The 23,314-nt window shown below is 43.8% G+C and overlaps 1 protein-coding gene across 1 annotated transcript in view; it reads right to left on the reverse strand.

Annotated features, from left to right (window-relative positions):
• The window catches only part of slc5a2 (solute carrier family 5 member 2), a 47,588-nt gene that overhangs the window by 7,037 nt on the left and 17,237 nt on the right, over nucleotides 1–23,314 (reverse strand). The window contains exons 7-11 of the mRNA XM_072243616.1: nucleotides 17,397–17,477; nucleotides 13,415–13,644; nucleotides 12,109–12,244; nucleotides 4,177–4,284; nucleotides 543–693 (exon numbers count right to left, since the gene is read on the reverse strand). Coding sequence (XP_072099717.1) covers nucleotides 543–693; nucleotides 4,177–4,284; nucleotides 12,109–12,244; nucleotides 13,415–13,644; nucleotides 17,397–17,477 — 706 coding nt within the window. The remainder of the gene's footprint in view (nucleotides 1–542; nucleotides 694–4,176; nucleotides 4,285–12,108; nucleotides 12,245–13,414; nucleotides 13,645–17,396; nucleotides 17,478–23,314) is intronic.

Below are 23,314 nucleotides of genomic sequence, written 5' to 3' on the forward strand. Positions count from 1 at the left end.
CTCTCAGATCCCCTTTGCCAATCACCTGTCCAGCTCTTGGCTCCATCCCTCCCCCTCCTGTCTTCTCCTATCATTTTGGATCTCCCCCTCCCCCTCCCACTTTCAAATCTCTTACTAACTCTTCCTTCAGTTAGTCCTGACGAAGGGTCTCGGCCTGAAACGTCGACTGCACCTCTTCCTAGAGATGCTGCCTGGCCTGCTGCGTTCACCAGCAACTTTGATGTGTGTTGCTTGAATTTCCAGCATCTGCAGAATTCCTGTTGTTTGCTGCATATAACCTTATGATTTTGATGGCACACTGCCAAAAGTACAATATGAAACTAGAAAGATGAGAAAAATATGTACTCAACCCTTCAGTGAGAAACATGGGATATTCATTCAGAAGTGTAGTGAACTAAAATTCCTGGAATCATTTAACTAGCAATTATAATGTAGCTGGGGTTAAGATCTTCAGTATTGATGAGATATGATGAGCCAAATGGTTTCATTTGTCTATAATTCTCTTGTGAAATATTTCTTCGGTTTGGTGAGTGGCTATTCACCTGCCAACAATCATCAGCTCCTTGTTGCTGGCATCCTTCCGGATCCGGGCCCAGATGTCCATGGTGAAGAGGGTGCTGCTGCTGTTGAAGATGGATGCAAGTGAGCTCATAAGGGCTGCCAACATCACTGCGAGCATCAAGCCACGTAGTCCTGTAGAGAGACAGAAAGCAGGTTTAAACCAATCATTCATTTGGAGACAGGCTGAGGACTGCTATTGTACACAGACGCAACACAGTGAGGAATTACCACAACACGCTGGAGGAACTCAGCAGGTCGGGCAGCATCTGTGGAAACGATGAGTCGACGTTTCGGGCCGGAACCCTTCGTCAGGACTGAAGAGGGAAGGGGCAGAGGCCCTATAAAGAAGGTGGGGGGAGGGTGGGAAGGAGACAGCTGGTAGGTTCCAGGTGAAAAACCAGTAAGGGGAAAGATAAAGGGGTGGGGGAGGGGAAGCAGGGAGGGGATAGGCAGGAAAGGTGAGGAAGGAATAGGGTTCTCCTTCCCACCCTCCCCCCACCTTCTTTATAGGGCCTCTGCCCCTTCCCTCTTCAGTCCTGAGAAAGGGTTCTGGCCTGAAACGTTGACTGATCATTTCCACGGATGCTGCCCGACCTGCTGAGTTCCTCCAGCGTGTTGTGAGTGTTGCTTTGACCCCAGCATCTGCAGAGTATTTTGTGTTTACAGTGAGGAACTGGTGAGTATGGAGGAAATACAGCAGAAAACTGGGTACAGGTAGAAAGGACATAATGGAGAAAGTGTAAAGTATAGACAAAATGGGAGCAGTAGGGCATTGCGAAGACTGCTTGAGAGTATCTACGTAGTGGTTATGTTATTAAACTAACAATCCAAACACCCGGTCTGCAGAGTCAGACACAAACATTGCCGCAGGAAAGCAACATCCATCATCGGGAATCCCCACCACCCAGGCCATGCTCTCTTCTCGCTGCTGCCATCAGGAAGAAGGTACAGGAGCCTCAGGACTCTCACCATCAGGTTCAGGAACTGTTATTACACCTCAACCATCGGGCTTTTGAACAAAAGGAGATAACTTCACTCAACTTCACTCGCCCCATCAGTGAAATGTTCCCATAACCTTTAGACTCACTTTCAGGCGTACTTCATTTCATGTTCGGGATATTTATTGCATATTTATCATTATTTCTTTCTTTTTGTATTTGCACAGTTTGTTGTCTTTTGCACATTGGTTGAGGTCGGTGCGATCTTACATTGATTCTTATATATTTGTTTGCTTACTTATTTATTCTATTACACGAGATATTAAGAGGAATAGTTAGAGTGGATAGCCAGCGCCTCTTCCCCAGGGCACCACTGCTCAATACAAAAGGGCATGGCTTTAAGGGGTGGGTAGTTCAAGGGGAATATCAGAGGAAGGTTTTTTACTCAGAGAGTGGTTGGTGCATGGAATGCACTGCCTGAGTCAGTGGTGGAGGCAGATACACTAGTGAAGTTTAAGAGACTACTAGACAGGTATATGGAGGAATTTAAGGTGGGGGGGTTATATGGGAGGCAGGGTTCAAGGGTTGGCACAAAATTGTGGGCCGAAGGGCCTGTACTGTGCTGTATCTTCTATGTTCCATTATAGTTATTACTCTATTATAGATTTATTGAGTATACCTACAAGAAAATAAATCTCACGGTTGTATATGCTGACATGTACGTACTTTGAAAATAAATTTTGAACTTTGAAGTACAAATGCCATCTGTGTAACTAGGCGCTTTAAATCGGTGAATGAAATATACTGGAATAGAAATCTGGGAATTAGATTCATGAAGTTTCTGGATCGTTGTAAAAGTCTATTTTTGGTTTAATAATCCTTCTAGAAGGAATTTTACTTTTGTCAACTAGTCTGGCCTGTGTTTGACTCAGGTCCATCACAGCAATGTCCATTGAAATGATTTGGCGTGCTGTTCAGTTCCATAGCATTGCTTTCAATAGACATAGGAAGATTCAAAGCAGGGTAAAATTAATTAATATTTTATATTGGTAGAGTTCTACCACTAACATTGTTGATTCAACCTATTTGCATTGCTTTGGCTACTTTCACAACGTCGTCCATACCTGCTTACTTTCACTTTTGAATTAAGGCTACCTACTTCTCTGGGAAGAAAGAAGGCATGCCCAGTTAAGTAACATCACCCAAGACCTCTTCACTAATATCTGAGGAAACTGAGGGAGCAGCCCCAAAGACAAACCAAGTTGGGTGCCTATACTCATACTGGGGCACCTTCTGGCATTATGGTGCAAATGTTATTTACCCTTCATTAGCTGGTACCTGAAGGTTGTTGGGGTCTCACTATATATGAAAACGAGTAGCTTCTTTGCTTCCGGAGTTGCAATTGGACTGAATACTGTAGTTCTCAGCAAATGTTCCCACTTTCAGATGACCATGGTAATTTAACCTAGGACACTAACCTGAGCAACTTATGCAGGGTTGACCCACGGAGATGATGAAACGCCAGTAACAATAGCTCTCTGATCAAGATTAAAGGCAAGACTCAGCAACGAAAATGAAAATGTTATCAGTGAAGATTGTGGAAATTAAGAAATACGAAAATGATAACATCAAGTTTAATTTTTTTCCAAAAGCGTGATTTCCCGGTGGCCACTCGTTTCAATTCTACTTCCCATTCCCATTCCGACATGTCAACCCATGTCCTCCTCTACTGCCACAGTAAGGCCACATCAGGTTGGAGGAGGAACGGCTTGTATTCCATCTGGGTAGCCTCCAACCTGATGGTGTGAATATTGATTTCTCAGACTTCCAGTGTTTACCCCCCTCCACCCCAATTCACCATTTCCCATTCTTGTTTCCCTCTCACACTTTCTCTTCTTAACTGCCCATCACCTCCCTCTGGTGGGCCTCCCCCTTCCTGTCTTCTGTAATCTCCTATCAGATTCCCTCTTCTCCAGCCCTTTATTTCTTCCAGTAATCAACTTCCCAGCTCTTGACTTCACCCGTCCCACTCTCCCAGATTCACCTATCACCTTGTACTTCTTCCTCCCCTTCACCCATCTTCTTACTCTGACTTCTTTCCTCTTCCTTTCCATGAAGAAGGGTCTTGGCTCAGAACATTCCCATCCACAGATGCTGCCTGACCTGCTGAGCTCCTCCAGCACATTGTTTGTATTGCTTTCAATTTTGATACCGTATTATGGGAGGGGAGGACTGAAGAAAGACACTGAACTAAGATGTAAAGCTGAGCACACTTGTTCACCGCTGAGCCATGTATTAAGCGGCAGAGTTAACCACCTCACTCAAGGGTGCAGTTTGCCTCCAACAAACCTGTGGTAGGAAAGTGATGGAACTTTGCTCTTGATCATTGTCCACAGACCCCTGTGGGAACGTACTGTGGGTGTTGCCATTGTCTGAGGTGGAATCAGGGTCCATTGTGAGAGAAATTCGTCTACAGTGGATGAATTCATCTCACACACGATACAGATATAATACCAGAGGGTGGCCAGTACCTGAGGAGTCATGCACAGCTAAGAGAGCAGTAACAGCTAGAGAAATTAGTGAAAAGAATAAGTTGAACATAGACAGGATTCAGAGCAGGGAAACACATAAAGACAAGCTATTTGTAGCTGAGTTTACAGTGAAACAAATTGTTTACCATTGGGCATGAGAGACACTACCAGCTTTGGGTAAGCAATATTCGAGCAGCCAACTGGGGTACCGCAGATGCGTTCACACTCCTCTGGCACAACACAGGCGACGTCATCTATGGGACAAAGAGTAACCCACCAAAATGAATTGCCTCGGTTTTCCAAGAATGTCCCAAATTAACCTCTTGTAATGGATGCCACTTAATATTATCCCAAAGTTGATCAATACGTTAGAGAGATTAAAACTTTTTGTCACAGAAACAGTCATAGATCAGATTGAGTACTCTGAGCAATTACTCCCATTTCATAGCCACCACCTCTCTGCCCGTTACTACATGACCATCCTCAGCTTTGAGTTACCCACCTCCTGCCTTGCCATCTTACTCACCAGTTCTCCTCTTCCCTTCTAGCCACACCATTAACCAACCAATTCATCCATTCTCCATCCACAATATTGACAATATTTCCCATCACCCGTTTTACTGACCAATTATTCAATTCCCTTCTACTCATCTTACAGACAATGTAAATACAATGGTATGCATCTCACTTTTCATTCATTGTAGCATTAGATCTTACACTCATGAAGCATTTGAAGAGGGCCCAGTTCCTGAATATCCAGTGTCTCGTGTTTCGAAAACACATGTTAGATACATCCATTACTTTGCTGTCAGGACACAACACACTGCTGCTTCTGGCTCATTTTACAATTTCACAGTGTTGCCAATGCTATTTCCACCACTCATTGCCTTAATTCCTTGGTAGAAGGCCAGTTTTAGTGAGTCATAGCACCAGTTACAGCTAACTAACACTGTTTAATCACAAACAAGAGAAAACCAGCAGATGCTGGAAATCCAAAGCAACACACACAAAATGCTGGAGGAGCTCAGCAGGCCAGGCAGCGTCTATGGAAAAGAGTACTCCAAGGGTTTCGGCCCGAAACAGCAACTGTTTACTCTTTTCCATAGAGGCTGCCTGGCCTGCTGAGTTCCTCCAGCATTTTGCATGTGTGTAGCACTATTTAATGTTGGCTTTTATCTCTTGGGGGGAGGCGTGGGATTACATTATGAATTAAGCAGCTGCTAGCAGGAGTCCCTGAAGTGAAACTGATCAGATTGACATTCAAGAATGAAATAACAGGGGAAGGGAGCTGGTTTCACTTCACTGGAGGCCTTACTATAGAAGGTAGAGAGGAAGAAAGGGGTCCTGTTTCTGCAGAGCTGCAGAGGAGGTAAGATATCCAGAGTCCAACTGGCTATGGCGCTGCAACAAGTTCAGTGATCCCACAAGTGTGGTCAAGATCAGTGAATGGATCTTTAGTTGCTACATCCCACCAACTGCATCATCAAACTCTGATTGGTTCTTCTGATGAGAACTCAGATTGTGGACTCTGATGATCGAACCTACTGCAGCTGACGGGGATTAGCTGTTCTGCCAGGAAGCCTGCTTCCAATAGAAGAGCAAGAACATAAACAGAAGCAGGAAGACATTTAGATCCTTCGGTCAGTTCTGCATTCAATAACATCACAGCTAATCTTTTACCATTTTCCTACACTGGTCCCCATATCCTATGCTTTCCACAGCATCTAAACATCTAACCATTTCTATCCTTAGTGATGGGGCCTCAACAGGACACTTGAGTAGAGAATTTTGAAAATTCACAATCCTCCAGGTGAGGATTCTTTTTATTATTTACAGTCAGCTTAATGGTTTACTGTGAACACCCATTGATAGGATATTTAATTCAAAAATACCTCTAATTCCACTTAATAAACATACTTTCTTAATAAACTACATGAGTGATTAGACATTGAATAATAAGCACACAATATAAAAGCAAGGATGTAATGTTGAGTCTTTATAAAGCACTGATGAGGCCTCACTTTGAGTATTGTGAGCAGTTTTGGGTCCTTTATCTTCGAAATGATGTGCTGAAACTGGAGGGGGTTCAAAGGAGGTTCACAAAAATGATTCCATGATTGAATGGCTTGTCATATGAAGAGCATTTGATGGCTCTGGGCCTGTATTCGCTGGAATTCAGAAAAATGAGGGGTGACCTCATTGAAACCTATCCAATGGTGAAAGGCCTTGATAGAGTGGATGTGGAGAGAATGCTTCCTGTGATGGGAGAGCCTAAGACAAGAGGACACAGCTTCATAACAGAGGAGGTGCCCTTTTAGAACAGAGATAACATGTTACCAGGTTTGGATATGGCCCAAGTGCGGAGTGAGAGACACTGAAGCAGGTCGATAGTTTAATGCAAACAGTGTTAAAGGGAAAATAAAACAATAAACGCTAGACCAAATAGGGATGTTAACTAAAACTCTCAAATGGAAAATGAAGCCTACATAGTGGCTGAAAAGAAAATCTAAACATTAAACGAATACCACTAGTCTTCAGAGTCAGTTGACTCAAAAGTCCAATTCTCAGGGAGGACCAAAAGCAAACAGGCAGCAAAGCATTGCTGTGCTCTGTCCAAGTTTCAACGAGCACTACGATGACAAGTATGGAGTTAAATACTATCACTATTAAATAATAATTAGCTGACACTTGCATATTCACAAGCGCAATTGCCGTATCTACTGCGCTGCCGAACCCATGGTAGTGACAGGGCCCCCCTCTCTAGGCGCAGTCCGTTGAATTCCCGGATGTCCAGCCAGATGGGAGGAGTGACCCCATTCCAACACCTTGGAATGCACTGCAGCAGGGACAAACAGCCAGTTGGGAGGTGCCCCATCTGGGTCTGGATCTGATTGTTGGGCGGCCCTCAACTCTGCCTCTATTCCCCAGATCACTGGGGCAGCGATACATGAGTGAGGAAGTATGGGCTCTGGATTGGCATTGTCTGCAGATCCATCGAATCGCCGGGGGAGAGCATTGGCCTTTGTATTCTTGCTGCCGGGACGATAAGTGAGGATGAAATTGAACCGTGCGAAGAAGAGAGCCCACCGGGCTGGATGAGAGTTGAGTCTCTTAGCATCTTGAATACAGGAGAGATTTTTGTGATCTGTCCAGACCAAGAATGGATGCTCTGCCCCCTCCAGCCAGTATCACCATTCTTCCAGGGTCTCCTTGACAGCCAGAAGCTCCCAGTTCCCAACATCATAATTCCTCTCGGCTGGAGTCAAGTGACGGGAAAGAAAGGCACTAGGGTGCAGCCGGCTATCCACAGATGAGTGCTGAGAGAGGACAGCTCCAATGCCTACATCGGATGCATCCACCTCGACAATGAATGGCTGAGATGGGTCTGGGTGTTGCAGCAGTGGGGCAGTGGTGAAACGTCGCTTTAGCTCTGAAAGTGCTTGGTTGGCATCGTCCGTCCAATGGAATCCTGCCAAGATCTTCTTGGTGAGTGCATTAATTGGAGCCGCGATAGAGCCGAAATTCCGGATGAAGCGGCGATAAAAATTTGCAAGCCCCATGAAGCGCCATACCTGTTTGACTGTAGATGGTTTGGGCTACTCTGCAACTGTCTAAACTTTACTAGGATCCATTTGAACACTGTATAGGGTAAGTATATAGCCCAAAAACGACGCCTGGTCTTTATGGAATTCATATTTTTCAGGCTTGGCGTACAGGTCATATTTAAGAAGGCGTCCGAGTACTCTCCGGACATGCTGGACGTGCTCCTGATGAGAGCGGGAATAGATCAGGATGTCGTCTAAATACACAAACACAAACTGGTTCAACATGTCCCTGAGCACATTGTTAACCAAGGCCAGGAATATAGCAGGGGCATTGGCCAGACCAAAAGGCATCATCAGGTATTCATAGTGGCCATTATAGGTGCTGAAAGCCATTTTCCACTCATCCCCTTCTCTTATGCGAATCAGATTGTAAGCATTGCGCAGATCAATTTTGGAAAATATGGTTGCTCCCTGGAGATGTTCAAACACAGACGCCAGCAAGGGAAGAGGGTAACGGTTCTTCACAGTGATGTTGTTCAGGGGCCGATAATCGATACAGGGACAGAGCTTGCCATCTTTTTGCTCACAAAAAAGAAGCCCGCTGCTGCTGGCGAGGGTGACGGATGGATAAACCCCATGCTCAATGCTTCCTTAATGTATTCCTCCATGGCCACCGTTTCAGGACGAGAGAGGGAAAAGAGCCAGCCCAGGGAAGGACTAGTGCCAGGTAGGAGGTCTATGGCACAGTCGTATGGCTGGTGTGGGGGCAGGGTGGTGGGCTTTCTTTTACTGAAAACCTCAAGGAGATTCGCGTATTCAGCCGGAATCCCAGACAGGCCCACATCCTTAGCTGACAGAGGAGGGGGTTCATAGGATGGAGGTTGAGCTGGACCCAGACAGGTAGACAGGCATGCCAGCCCACACTCTTGGAGTACCTTCAGAGACCAATCGATCCGTGGTTATGTCGGGATAACCAGGGGAGACCAAGCACCAGTGGCAGTTCAGGTGAATTAATCAGATAGAAAGATACTTCTTCATGATGGTTGCCTTCGAGCACCAGTTGGAGGGGTTGGTTGGAAAGGTGAATCTGGCTGGTTCTCAAAGGTTGATCTTCCAGTGCCTTGATTTCGATCTCTTCTCTTAATTCCTGAGTTGGAACTCCCAATCTTTGAGCGAGAGAGATGTCCACGCAATTCCTGGCTGCACCAGAGTCAATAAACGCTTTAGGTTCATGGGTCTGAGACCTCCACGACAAGGAAGCTGCGAGCATTACAGAATTAGAGGAAGCTGACTGAAGAGAGAACTGACCCACCAGGATTCCCCTCCCTGCTGACGGGTACTCTCTTTTACTGGAGGCTTGGAACATACCGCCCGGAAGTGTCCCGGATCACCACAATAGAGGCAGGATCCTGTTCTCTGGCGCCACTCTTGTTCCTCCTGAGACAAGCGCATGCGCCCCACTTGCTTAGGCTCCTCCCTGGGCTGGGTGCTGGGTGGTGAGGGAGAGGGAGAGGGCGAGCAAAGATGGTGATCATGTGAGGGAAGTAGAGAGAGCGAGGAAAGACGGTGATCAGGCGGCACGTAGGAAGTTTGAAACGTTCTTTCCCGGCACCACTCATTTCCCGGTCGTCAACTCGAATAGCCAGATTAATCAGGTCACCCAGACTATCCTGCTCCTCCTGGACAGCGATCTCATGCCACACCCCTGCGTTTAGACCACGCTGGAAGGCAGTGATGAGAGATCTCTCATTCCATCTCATCTCTACTGCAAAGGTATGGAATTTAACTGCACAGGCTCTCACTGTTCCTCTGCCTTGGCACAGGTCCAAGAGTTGGTGGGCAGCCTCCTGACCCCGTACTGGAAGATCAAAAACCCTCCTTAACTCCACCACGAAATGTCGCAACGACTGGGCTGCGGGGTATCCTTGCTCCCGTAAAGCACTGAACAGGCTGAGTGAGGTTCGTCAAGAAGACTGACCATGTACACCAATTTTCGCACATCATCACCAAAACGACCAGGCTGGGCTTGGAATGTCAGCTCGCATTGGGTAATAAAATTCCTGCAACCATCCGGGATCACCAGAATCCCTGCCAGGTGGTGGAATACTCGGTTCCTGTATGGTCATGGGAGTGGCTCTGGTCCAGGAGTGGGAGCATTAGTAGCAGAGATTTTTGGGGCAGCAGAAACGGAGGACCTGCGAGATGCTGGAAGTGGGACTGAGGTGGCCTGAAGCTGCTGAATTGAGTTGGCGAGAACGTTAATGGCTGTCAGCTGATGCTGGCTGTTCACAGTAGGTTCGTGGATGGCGGCCGTGAGTGCAGAGATCCCAGACACCCGAGTCCGATTGTCCGTGGTGAGCTGTTGAATAGTTGTGGCTAGGGACGATACCTGTTCCTCCAAGTGAGACTGGGCTTGTCAGCACAAAGTTACCTGCCTCATTGCCTCCGTAACTTCACTGAGTACAGATTCCATTGCCTGTAGCTTGTCTCCTACCTGACCAATGAATCTCACGGCCAAGGTCAGCTGCTCCCTCTCTGCTGGGTCCACCTTTGTGCGGTCGAGGCTTACTGTCACCAGGTTTGAATATGGCCCAAGTGCGGAGTGAGAGACGCTGGAGCAGGTTGATAGTTCACAGACTTTAATGTAAACAGTGTTAAAGGGAAAATAAAACAATAAACGCCAGGCCAAATAGGGCCGTTAACTTAAACCCTCAAATGGAATACGAAGCCTGCACTGTGACTGAAAAGAAAAATCTAAACATTAAACAAATATCGCTAGTCTTCAGAGTCAGTTGACTCGACAGTCCAATTTCTCAGGGAAGACCAAAAGCAAACAGACAGCGAAGCGTTGCTGTGCTCTGTCCGAGTCTTGACAAGCACTACGACGACAAGTATGGAGTTAAATACTATCACCATTAAATAATAGTTAGCAGACACATGCATATTCACAAGCGAAATTGCCGTATCTACTGTGCTGCCGAATCCATGGTTATGACATAATGAGGAACTCCTTTAGCCAGAGAGTGGTGAATCCGTGGAATTTTTTTGCCTCAGGTGGCTGTGGAGGCCAAGTCTTTATGTATATTTAAGGCAAAAGTTGATAGATTCTTGATTGATCAGTGCATGAAAGGTTATGGGGAGAAGGCAGGAGAATGGGGCTGAGAGGAAAATTGGATCAGCCATGATGAAATGGCGGAGCAGACTCAATGGGCCAAAAATCCTAATTCTGCTCATGTATACTATGGTTTTATGACTGATTAACATCAATGTTCTTGTCTATGTTTAAAATCTTCATGATTCTCAGGGATCAAGTCTATGGCCATTGATTAACATAAAACAATAAGTCAATTATATGGCCCTTCATGTCAGGTTCACTATCCAACGGAATAGGACTGTGGAGAGAGATAGTGCAGACTAATGCCGTCTCTTTCCCAACATTGCCAATAGCTCAAGTCCAGGATGAATTCTTCTATTTCTCCTGGTAGTTTCTAGGAACCATAATACTTGTGACAGAACTCAAGGAAATCAGATTTGTCCACCTTCTGACTATCATTTAAGTATTGAGGGAGACCCAAAGTCAACTGGCTGATACCGTTACTGAGAGATGGTGAAAGGTGGGAAGTGGGTAAGATTTACCAACAATGACAGAGGACTCGTGCTGTGTGTTTAATATTCCAGTAATATCTGAATAATCTTGTGTATATTTGTTTCATTAAGCATTCTTGTTCATTTACATAATTAGTTATGGGTTATATGTATAAATACATGAATTCCATATGTCATCGTGCTGCCACATGATACCTAAGCACCTCACTTAAACTAAACTCCTGTGTCCTCCCTTGAATTAGTTTGATGCTTTGAAGTTACCAAAACATAACCAAGAGGAGAACTTGTAATACTCTCATCTCACACTGTTCCATCTGTAAAAGGGCAAAAAAAAATCACCAGCAATCCTCTCACCCCCACATTATCTCACCTCAAACCAAGGGAAAAGAACCATAAGTAATCCCATTACAGAGGCCTGAAATTGCCTTAGGCAAATCCAACTATGGCTTAAGGTCATGTAAACCTTTTGCATCACCTGTGCAGGGAAGAAAAGCAATATTTTCTTCTCTGATGGTAATGAAAGGGAATGTCATTTCAGGTTCTTGGGCTTTGTCTGTTCCATATAATTCAGATGTATTTGTCGGGTGAAATCATTACACACCAGACTGAAATCTGGACTCTTTCTATGCTATTTACCCTTGTACATCATCACAAAATGTCCTCTCTACCCCATCAGTAATGTTTCCTCTCCTATTTAAGGGTTGTGAAACATGGTGCTAGCCTTACATCACATGAAGAAATTTGAGACTGGGAAGTGTACAGTCTGTAGATGATGAGGTCACCTTGTACTAATGATACTTACGCGGCAGTTTGGGATGTTTGGGATGGAGTGTTAGGTCTTACCTCACCAATAATCTGTAGCATATTTTAGTTTTCGCAAAAATCTGCAGGGTTGGAACAAGCAGCCTTTTGATTAAGAAAACTTACCTGGATATAGAATTCGACTGATCATGCCTGGCAAGACCATCAGGTACATGGGCAGCAACTTCATGTAACCGCACAGAACACAGCCGGCCTTCACCTGTGTCAGGTTCTTTGCTGCTAAGCAACGTTGGATAATGACCTGGAAGAGACAGATATGAGAAAAATAATTGTTAGAAAGATGTGAAGAAAACTGTTTAAATGTACTTCTAATTACCCTCATCTGCAATGTATTGTTTCTCTAGTTTATATCTCACCAGTCCAGCAGTTATTATACCCATCTTTCTCCTTTGTTTTCGTACTTTAATACGATACCATCTCATCCTAACTTATCACTAAAGGCACAGATTTGTTTATGATCCCATATGACCTGGGGCCTCTATCTCATGTCAATTCATTTGTTTACATCCTCAGTCAAGTCCTCTGATTCCCTTTCCCGCTCACATTTGATCATCTCTCATTATTGGGACAGCACAGCAGCGTAGTGGTTAGCCCAATGCTTTACAGTCCCAGCCACCCAGCTTTGTTTCCTGCCGTCATCTGTAAGGATGTCGTATGTGCTCCCCTGATTGTGTGTGCTTCTGGTTTCCGCCCACAGTCCAAAGACGTCCTGGTTGGTAGGTTAATTGGTCGTTGTAAATTGTCCCATGATTATAAAGACATCCGTTAGTCTTGCGAGACCATGGATCTGTGCCTGGAAAATCTTCACTCTCCAGGGCACAGGCCTGGGCAAGTTTGTATGGAAGACCAGCAGTTGCCCATGCTACAAGTCTCCCCTCTCCATGATACCAATGTTGTCCAAGGGAAGGGCATTAGGACCCATACAGCTTGGCACCAGTGTCGTTGCAGAGCAATGTGTGATTAAGTGCCTTGCTCAAGGACACAACACATTCCCTCGGCTGGGGCTCGAACTCACGACCTTCAGGTCGCTAGTCCAATGCCTTAACCACTTGGCCACGTGCCCTCTCCCGTGATTAAGCTTGTGTTAAATTGGGGATTGCTGGACAAAGAGGCTTAAGGGCCAGAAGGACGGACTTTGCCACTGTATCTCAATAAGTAAATATTGCTTGGATATGCATCTGATGTTTATTATAGAGACAAAGTAGTTACTACCTGAAGATTAATAATACATTGAGCTAGTAAATAATAGAATGGCACATTCCATTATTCTAGGGAAGAACAATGTATTTAACACACTGATGTTATATGAAGCTTTGAAACAAATGGCAATCATTCCCTCCATCTGGAATCTAACTGAGCATTTTGTTTTTAAGAAACAAATATGTTGAGACCTGGTCAATCTGCGGCCTACCTGATCACTGCACCAGAACCAAACTCCAATGATGGTTATGCCAAAGACTAATCCTGGCCAGGGTAAGTCACCACTGACTGCGTCCCGCAGGAGGTTGAATGAGTCCGCCCGGGGAAGGTAGCACTGGTCAGAGATGTTGTAGCGGGATGGATCTGTTGAATTATGCCTGATGGGTATGGCGTCCTTGTATCTGGTTACCAATGCCTGATAACCCCCAACTTCATGGAAGGCTGTGGGAGGCAGAAAAGATATCTGCATGTCAAAGGGAAAATTGCAGGAGAGGAAGGCCAGCTGGTCCAGTCTAATGAACTCATCGATAAAAATCCTACAGCTCGACTTGCCTCTGAAGCCTCCTAATTTTATTCGATCCCTAATACACCAAAAGTTTATTTCACATTGATCTCCTTCTGTGCCCTTGGTCTACTATTACCACTAAATTTACAAATCATATTTTATTGCCACTTTTTCTATTCTCTCAGCGGTCTTATGATTTGTTCTCTGTAAAATTTCTTGTCAAGAGACACAGGAAACTGAAAAACTGGAACAGCACACCAACAAACTGAAGGAACTCGGGGGGGTCAGGCAGCATCTATGAAAGAAAATGGATAATCAACATTTTGTGTCGAGATCCTTCATCCAGACTGGAAAGAGGGGAAGCGTTACTTCCAAAGAGGGAAGATTACTTGTCCGGTGCCTGCTTAGAAAGGATGAGCTGACTTTGGAGAGGTTCACGAAAATGCTTCTGGGATTGAAAGGTGCATTATATGAGGAGTGTTTGATGACTCTAGAATTCAGAAGAATGGGGGGGGTGGAAATCTCATTGAAGCCTATCAGATGTTGAAAGGCCTCGATAGAGTGCATGTGGAGAGGATATTTCCTTTGGTGGGGGAGTGGAAGATCAAAGGACACAGCCTCAGAATAGAGGGACACCCACTTAGAAAGGTGATAGGGAGGAATTTCTTTAGCTGGAGAGTGGTGAATCTGTGGGATTTGTTGCCACACGTGACTGTGGAGGCTAAGTCATTAGGTATATTTAAAGCAGGGGTTGATAATATTCTTGGTTAGCTAGGGCATGAGGGGATATGGGGAGAAGGCAGGAGATTGGGACTGAGAGGAAAATGAATCAGCCATGATGAAATGGCAGAGCTGACTCAATGGGCTAAATGGCTTAATTCTGCTCGTATATCTTACAGTCTTAATAGGTTGCTAATTCCCAAGTCTCTTTATTCTAAGGTTATAATTTCGACCTTTGACTCTAGAATCACCTTAATATTCCTTTTCAGCCATGGCTCCAGCCTTTAAAAATCTTGTTACTTAGCAATAAGAGCTGAATTGAAAATTTAAGATGCAGTGTGACAATAGCATCCTAAAGTTTGATTAATTTTATGTTGCCTGATATTCTACTGTTTAGGCAATGTAGTTCAGCATTCTGCTAAATACCTCTCATTCAAATCAATGACATGGATTATGAAGAGATGGAGTCCCAGCATCTCTTCCTGCAACACCCCACTAGTCCTGGCTTCTCAGCCTGAAGTTGTTCCTTCATTCCTACTTTCTGTACTCTTTTAAGCAACATTCCCTCTAATTTTTTTTACAGCTGTGCAGTCCAACCATTGCTCTGAGCTGGAAATTTTTTTCACAGCCTGAAAATTGTGTGGTACTTTAATAGAAGATTATATAAAAGAAAATCCCAGCTGCGTGGCAACATAAACTATGTGTGTAGGGGCATTTCAGTTACTGCGCTGCTGCACCCCTACACAGCTTGGAGGGAACAGTGCCTTTAACCACTCTCCAATTCACTCAAGTAGATTGCTTCCAATGTGATGTTCTCCAATTTTGTTTAACTTCTTGTGCAGCACTTTATCAAAGCCTTTCTGGAAGTACAAATACGCCATATCCACTGCTTCCTTCTTATACAATTGGCTAGTTACAACTTAGAAAAACTTTCTAACATGAGCTCCCTTTCATGAATCCCTATTGACTCTACAAAATATGCAAAGGATTAAAAGTACATTTATTATCAAAGTATGCATAAGTTATACACCCTTGAAATTCGTCTGCTTAGAAAGCAAGAAACCCTAAAGAACTCAATTAAAAAAAAGACCAACACCCAATGCGCAGAGAAAAAGGAAAACAAACACAAATCATGCAAGCAATAAAAGCAAGCTAAAGCATTCTGAACCAAATTGAGTCCATAGACCCAAATTGGCCTGTAGTCTCAGTTCATCATATAGTGGGGCAAATAACCATGAGGCTTGCAGACACGAAGCACGTAACAGCCGGAGCAGTCTCAGAGCCTCTGCCTCAGTGCCGAGCAGAGTGGAGTAAAACATCGCGGAGCAGAACCGGCTCAAGCCTCACATATCACATATACTCCTAACAGAGAATGGAATATGCAGCCAATGCAGCGTTTGCCTCATAATTAGCATTGAGAGATGATGTGGTATAACTCTTCACCACCAAGGTATTACAGGAATGCTTGAGAGTACGGAGGAACATCTGGAGAAACTTCTGAAATGCCGCTGCTACTGTGTGGTCCGGAATCTCCGGAGCCGAAGGCCCCAAATCCTTGGCTTTGCTTGTTTTGGCGGCCGGGGAGGGGTCGAAGGCCCTCGGCAGAGGATGGCGATCGGGAGGCTGTATTGGAGGGACTGGTCGGAGGCTCGAAGTTTTCGGACGGACGGACTCAGTGCCAGCTGTGGTTGGGTGCTTCCAGTGCATTGGCAGTTGTCGGTGCCTGGAGGTTTATGGCAGGGAGTTTCTCCCTTTTGCCACCTGCTATCGGGGACTCAGGAGTCGATTGGGACTTTGAGACTTTTTTTTTACCGTGCCCATGGTCTGCTCTTTATCAAATTATGGTATTCCTTTGCACTGCTGTAACTATATGTTATAATTATGTGGTTCTGTCAGTGTTAGTCTTTGGTTTGTCCTGTTTTTCTGTGATATCACATGCATGCATTTCTAAATGACAATAAACGAGGACTGAGTGTTCTCATTCTTATATCATCTGATTCCAAATCCTGTTATTACCCTTTCAAATCTCTGAAGCCATTTTCCTATCGGGAGAGAACTGAGGATGGCTTGGAATACACATCCAGGGCCACAAGGATAGACATGGCTCTCAGCAGTTTAACAAGATCTAATAGCAGCATGCTATTAGATGGCTACATACATACAGTACCTACATATCATAGTTACATAGTGAGCATTAGTTTATTCAAACAGAATTTTGTTTGAAATGCACAGATTAATTCGATTAGGTGTTGGAATTCACTGTCTCCTTGACACCTGCAGGATAACCCACTACCTCAGTTAGAAATTCAGCAGATAAAGATTTCATTGCTCCAGATTAAGATTAGCCATATTGTTTACAGTACTTATACACAATATGTTAATAATGATCAACACTACTTGAATTTGTCAATCGTTATCACAATGCAAACATGTGATTAATGAGACACTCACTGCTGCACCATATAGAACGAGGCAGCTGTTTTCTCCGTTACCTCGCTCAATATTCTGGGCCTGTTCAGGGCACAATCAAAAAGTGCACACACACATAACATGTTTATGAAAGAGGATGTATGACTGCAGCAGAACAGAAGCAGTTCTGTAGATATCAGGTTTAGTGTGAACAGCACATGTCTTCTTTTCCTTTGCATTTTCTCATGACCCCTGCTCTACCCCACAAAAACCAGATGTTCTCTGATGCCTACAAATCCAGATATTGTCACGAGGTCACCTCATTAGAAGATAGCTATGCGGCCAACGTGTGGTTTGTCTTCTTAATTATGCATTGCCCTTTGCACTTGAAAATCCAGTCGTTCATGCACAGTGGTAACCAAGTTATTTGGGGCACCAATATATTTTAATATTTTGCCATCTACTAATTAAAGTTTGGTAAAGGGAAACTTTAATTATAGGGAAGCGAGGAAATTTTTTGTCATTTTTATCTGAAAGGTAGAAGAAATAATGATCTTACAGTATCCCATCAGCACAAACGCTCCAGCGATGATCACCAATGTCTGTACTGTGTCTGTATACATCAAAGCAGCAAGTCCCCCTGCAAAACATCAAAAACAGATATTACGCAAAAACATGGCTCCTTGTTTCTAGAACTGTTCTATGTTTATCACATTTAACTTTTTAAAGGGCTGATGCATGAGGATCCGATGGCCCTCCTCTTTCACCACAAACTAATATTATTTAGCTCCTGCTGCTAAGGAGATAGTTAGTACCTCCACCACTCAAGTCTGTTAGCATTTGGTTTGCCAACTGCCCGTTATAGTTTGTGAGATTCCCCTTTGGCAGGCAGGTCTTTGAGGTTCAGGGGAGATAATTTTGCTAGCCTAAAATCTACTGCACAGTGTGAGAACAAATAGTTCAGTAGAGATCTTCTTTTCTGTCCTAGGCCACCAGATCAGAGACTTTCATCCATGGACCCCTTGCTTAATGTTATTGGTCCATGGCAGAAAAAAGGTTGGGAACCCCTGGTTTAGAGACTCTCAATTTAGTCACAGTACATGAAGGAACCAGATAGGGAGGGGATGAGCATTGTCTGTTTCACCATCCAGATAGTAGAGGAAGCTACTCTGGATTAGATATTTCATGGTACTCATTTCATGTCATGAAAATGAATAACATCCAATAAGCATCTCAGAAGTTCTATCAGGGTATTTGTCCAGTGCTGTAATGCATCTGGTCAGAATACAAAATCTGATACCCTGAGTTTATGTTGGTCTTTACTAGAACAGTGTAGGAGGGTGAAGAAAGAACTGTCAGAGTGTGAGTGACATGAAGAATTCACATAACATACAACAGGAAACTTGAAGATACCCCTGCAGACTGAACAGAGGTATGCTATGAAGTGATCATCCTATCTATTTTCGGGTTGTCCAATCTAGAAGAGACCATATTATAGGCAATGAATACATTTTAAACAATTTTTCTGAAAGGTACACAGAATTAATAATGTCCATTTCAAGATCACATTTGCTCAGCCATAAAAGAATATAACTGTTCAACTTGGTATTCTGGAGTTTTCTCAACTGTTCTTGCTGTATAAAGGTTAAATATCAGAATGAAGAGCGGCATAATTAATTTATGTGTATAGACATTGCTGATTGCATTCCAGAATATTCCATTTGACCCTTTAAAGATTTATATAGAGTGCAAGAGTCAAAGGTCCAATGAATAATTACATTTTGATGGAATTTTAATTTTACAGTCAGCTGGCACAGTTATTAGTATGAGCTAAAAATTAAAAACATCATGTCAATGACCTCATTTAACATGTTAGTTTATTAACTGGAACAGATTAGCATTCTGGAAAAACTGCTGCAGTTTATTGCCTATTTCATGTGCACAAAGGTATTCAAGGAGTTACCGTATCTGGTTCTTTCTACCACTTGTCTTTTTTTTTGGCATGTGCCTGCATGCGTGTGAGTCTGTGCTTCTGCGTGACCATGATGATGTCTTTTTCATGGCTTTTACAAGGCGCGGAGCGAGTGAGAGAGAGAGAGAGAGAGAGAGAGACTGTGTGGCATGCCACTCCTCACACAGACATTTTTGCAGTATTTCCCCTCTATTTTACGAGGTCGAGTCACGATCTCGACACTCAACCCGGCACGGATGGAAAGCATACTCGGGGGCGGACCAGACTGGTTTCGAACCCAGGAACCTCCACTCCTGGGTCTGGCGCCGATGTTGTTGCACCACCAGCCGGCCCTCTACCACTTGTCATAATGTGCGCTGGCAATATTGGAACCCAAGTGCAGAGGAAAGGCAGACCCTGATGCAGAAATGGCGACGAGGGGTTATTCATAATAACCCCAAAGGAACATGGGTGGCTCAGCCAAATGACACCGCGAGAAGCAATGTTCTCAAAACAAGCTTCCTGTGATTAATGCTAATTGGGCATCCACTTAAACAATACAAGAAACACAGAATCCCTGAGCCTATCCAAATAAATTTAACAAGCTTAAACAGAAAGCACCAAAAGACCGCAAGTCACTAGAGAAAAACACCAGGAACTATTAATGACTGTTGTTAAACAACAATTAACCAACTGAGGTGCTCTAAAAATCTTGGAGCCCAACACTCTCCAGCAGCCCACACAGGTCCAAAGAGCTCATTACACCACTAGTGGCATTATTATTACCATGGGAGTAATATACCATTATACTTTAATGCTGAGGAGAGGAGAAGAGATTTAGAGCACATCTACCCAGAGGTTAGATCATCTAGTACAGTACCATGTTTTTGAGCACTACACAATTCAACTTCAATGAAAGATGAAGGGTAGCTGGAACATGCTGTGCATTGTACAAAATCCATGATCTTTCTTCGGGCTTCTCAGAGAGATGCATGAATGAATGAATGAAGGATCTTGACGTGTTGCAATATCCAGTGCTGGGAGAAGCACTCCACTCCTGAATTGTTATCTGCACACGCTCTCTGAGGACAACTCACACAGAAGTGGGAATTTCTGAGACCGGCTTCAATGTTACCTTAATGATCCTGACGAACAGGTTCTGCTCCAGTTCTGGGATCCCAGCTCCCATATGCTGCTTTAAGTAATAAACTTACCAGGCTCCCCCCTCGGATCTAATTCTATCCCCCAAACCTGTGATGCTTACCTTCTTGATAAGTTCATTACCTTTGCCCAATATAACTAAACCTACTGATCTGATCCAGTTCAAAATACTGTTCTGCCAATACTTCTCCACCAACAACTCCATAAATCTGCTTCCTATATCTAGACTCTCTCACCCATCACTAATTAATAACTACCAATTCCCTCCTCCTGATCAGCCTCCCTCCCATCCCAACTACAATGAACAACCCCTCCCCCACCCCATGACAATCTCCCAAAAATACTTCACCCTCCTCTAATTACAATCTCCCTAAAGTACTTCCCCCCCCTAATTACTCTTAGCTGCAGGGCCTAGGCAGCTACCCTGATCTCCCTACCAACTGTGTCCAATTATGACCTCAGTCTCAGCTTTGATTAACCAAATTTTCACCAATCTCCTGGTCTTTCTCCTGAAATTGCCTGATCTCTCTCAGGAGTGCCCAGGAGAAACCTTCAAAGTCCAAGGAAAATTTATTATCAAGATACATGTATACCACATGAGATTCCCTTTCTTGCAGACACTCACAGTAGAACAAAGAAATATAATAGAATCAATGAAGAATGACACACAAAGTCTGAAAAACAACCAATGTAAAAAAGAAGACAACTTGAGCAAATACAAATAATAAAAAAATAAATAAATAATATTGATGATATGAGTTGCAGATTCTTTGGAAGAGAATCCATAGGATGTGGAATCAGTTCAGTGTTGATGTGAGTGAAGTTATCCATGCTGGTTCAGGACCCCGATGTTTGAAAGGTAATAGCTGTTCCTGAACCTGCTGGTATGTGACCTAAGGCTTCTGCCCTCTTTCCCAACGGTTCAACGAGACAAGAGCATGGCCTGGATAGTGGGGGGTCTTTGAAGATGGATGCTGCTTTCTTGTGGATGTGCTCAATGGTGGAGAGTTCTTCCACCACTTTTTGTGGGCTTTTCCATTCTTGGGTATTGGTACAACCAACACAATAATACAACCAGACAGTAAATGCTCCACTGTGCATCTATAGAAGTTTGTCAAAGTTTTAGATGACATGCCAAATCTGCACAAATGTTTAAGAATGTAGGGGTGCTGCTGTACCTTCTTTGTAATGGCTAATATCCGGACAGGTCCTCTGAAATGATAACGCCAAGGAATTTAAAGTTACTGACCCTGTCCACCTCTGATCAACTAATAAGGATTGGCTCATGGGCCTCTGGTTTCTTCCCCCCGTAGTTAATAATCAACTCTTTGACTTTGCTGATGTTGAGGGAGAGATTGTTGTTGTTGCACTTTTGAACCAGATTTTCATTCTTTTTCCAATATGCCGATTTAACACCACCTTTGGTTTGGCCAACAACAGTGACGTGGCCAGGTAACATGATATGATATTGGTACTGTAAGTATAAAGACGGTAGAGAAGGAGATTTTTCTCTGTTCAATGACACACAATGCCTTGAACCTCATCCTGCACAACCAGATTTCCCAGCAGTGCATCCTTTCAATGTCTAGATAAAGATTCTTATATTCTATTGTCCCAGAACTATTGGTGCCTTAAAACATAGAAGCTGACCTGAGTTAAGTGGAACGCCTAAATTTAACCTCAAGGTAGCCTGAGAGCTTCACTTGGTTAGAAAAACTCAAGTAGCCATTTACAGGAGCTCAGTTTTTTTGTGAACTTTATATAGGCTTAAAAGTAATAAAGAGCCTGCTAGAATCTACTTTTCATGTGTGTTTGCTTCATTAGCTTGGGAGTGTCTATGCAGTGTGAAATGAGCTGCATCACTATGGCACAGAAACTGCTCTGCAGCGGACAGGAGGGCTCTACGACAGGTAGTTAAAACTGCCCAACGCATCACTGGCACCGGCCAATCTGCCATTGAGGACATATATACAGAAAGGTGCCGGAAAAAGACCAGCAATATCATGAAGGATCCCACCATGGAGAAGAAGCTAAGCCCACCAGGCTCAAAAAATAGTTACGTCCCCCAAATTATCAGGCTGATCAACACCTCCACCTATTAACCCATTCCACCACCTCCCACCACTATATACATATCCCCTAATATATATACACTCAGTCTTAGTATGTAACAGTTACTTGTAGCTTGAGTTTTATAGAATTGTTATGTATTTATATTTATTGTGTTTTATTATTGTTCTTTATGCTTATTCTGTTTTTTGTGGTGTATCAGATCCAGAGTAGCAATGATTCCTTTCTCCTTTACACTCATGCACTGCAGAATGATAATAAGCACTCCTGAATATCATGAAAAGGCTCCCAGAAGCGAAACATCAACTGTTTCGCTTTCCACAGGTGCTGCATGACCTGCTGAGTACGTGCTGAATTTACAATTACCTGCAGCTTCTTAAAAAAATTTCGTCAATTATCTTGATTCAGAATCAGAATCAGGTTTATTATCACCGGCATGTGACGTGAAATCTGTTAACTTAGCAGCAGCGGTTCAATGTAATTCATAATGTAGAAGAGAAAAAATAAATAAATAAGTAAATCAATTACAGTATGTATATTGAATAGATTAAAAAACTTACAGTAAACAGAGATACTGTATATTAAAAAAAAAGTGAGGTAGTGTCCAAGGTCCATTTTGGAATCGGATGGCAGAGGGGAAGAAGCTGTTCCTGAATCACTGAGTGTGTGCCTTCAGGCTTCTGTACCTCCTTCCTGATGGTAACAGTGAGAAAAGGGCATGCCCTGGGTGCTGGAGGTACTTAATAATGGACGATGCCTTTCTGAGACACTGCTCCCTGAAGATATCCTGGGTATTTTGTAGGCTAGTACCCAAGATGGAGCTGAACAGATTTACAACCCTCTGCAACTTCTTTCGGTCCTGTGCAGTAGCACCCCGCACCCCCCCCATAGCAGACAATGATGTAGCCTGTCAGAATGCTCTCCACAGTACATCTACAGAAGTTATTGAGTGTATTTGTTGACATGCCAAATCTCTTCAAACTCCTAATGAAGTATAGCCACTGTCTTGCCTTCTTTATAACTACATCGATATGCTGGGACCAGGTTAGGTCCTCAGAGATCTTAACACCCAGGAGCTTGAAACTGCTCACTCCCTCCACTTCTGATCTCTCTATGAGGATTGGTATGTGTTCCTTCGTCTTACCCTTCCTGAAGTCCACAGTCAGCTCTTTTGTCTTACTGACGTTGAGTGCCAGGTTGTTGCTGTGGCACCACTCCACTAGTTGGCACATCTCACTCCTGTACGCCCTCTTGAGATTCTACCAACGATGGTTCTGGTAGAATGGTCATCAATG

Source organism: Mobula birostris, chromosome 25 (genome assembly GCF_030028105.1).
Source record: "Mobula birostris isolate sMobBir1 chromosome 25, sMobBir1.hap1, whole genome shotgun sequence".
Lineage (NCBI taxonomy): Eukaryota > Metazoa > Chordata > Chondrichthyes > Myliobatiformes > Myliobatidae > Mobula > Mobula birostris.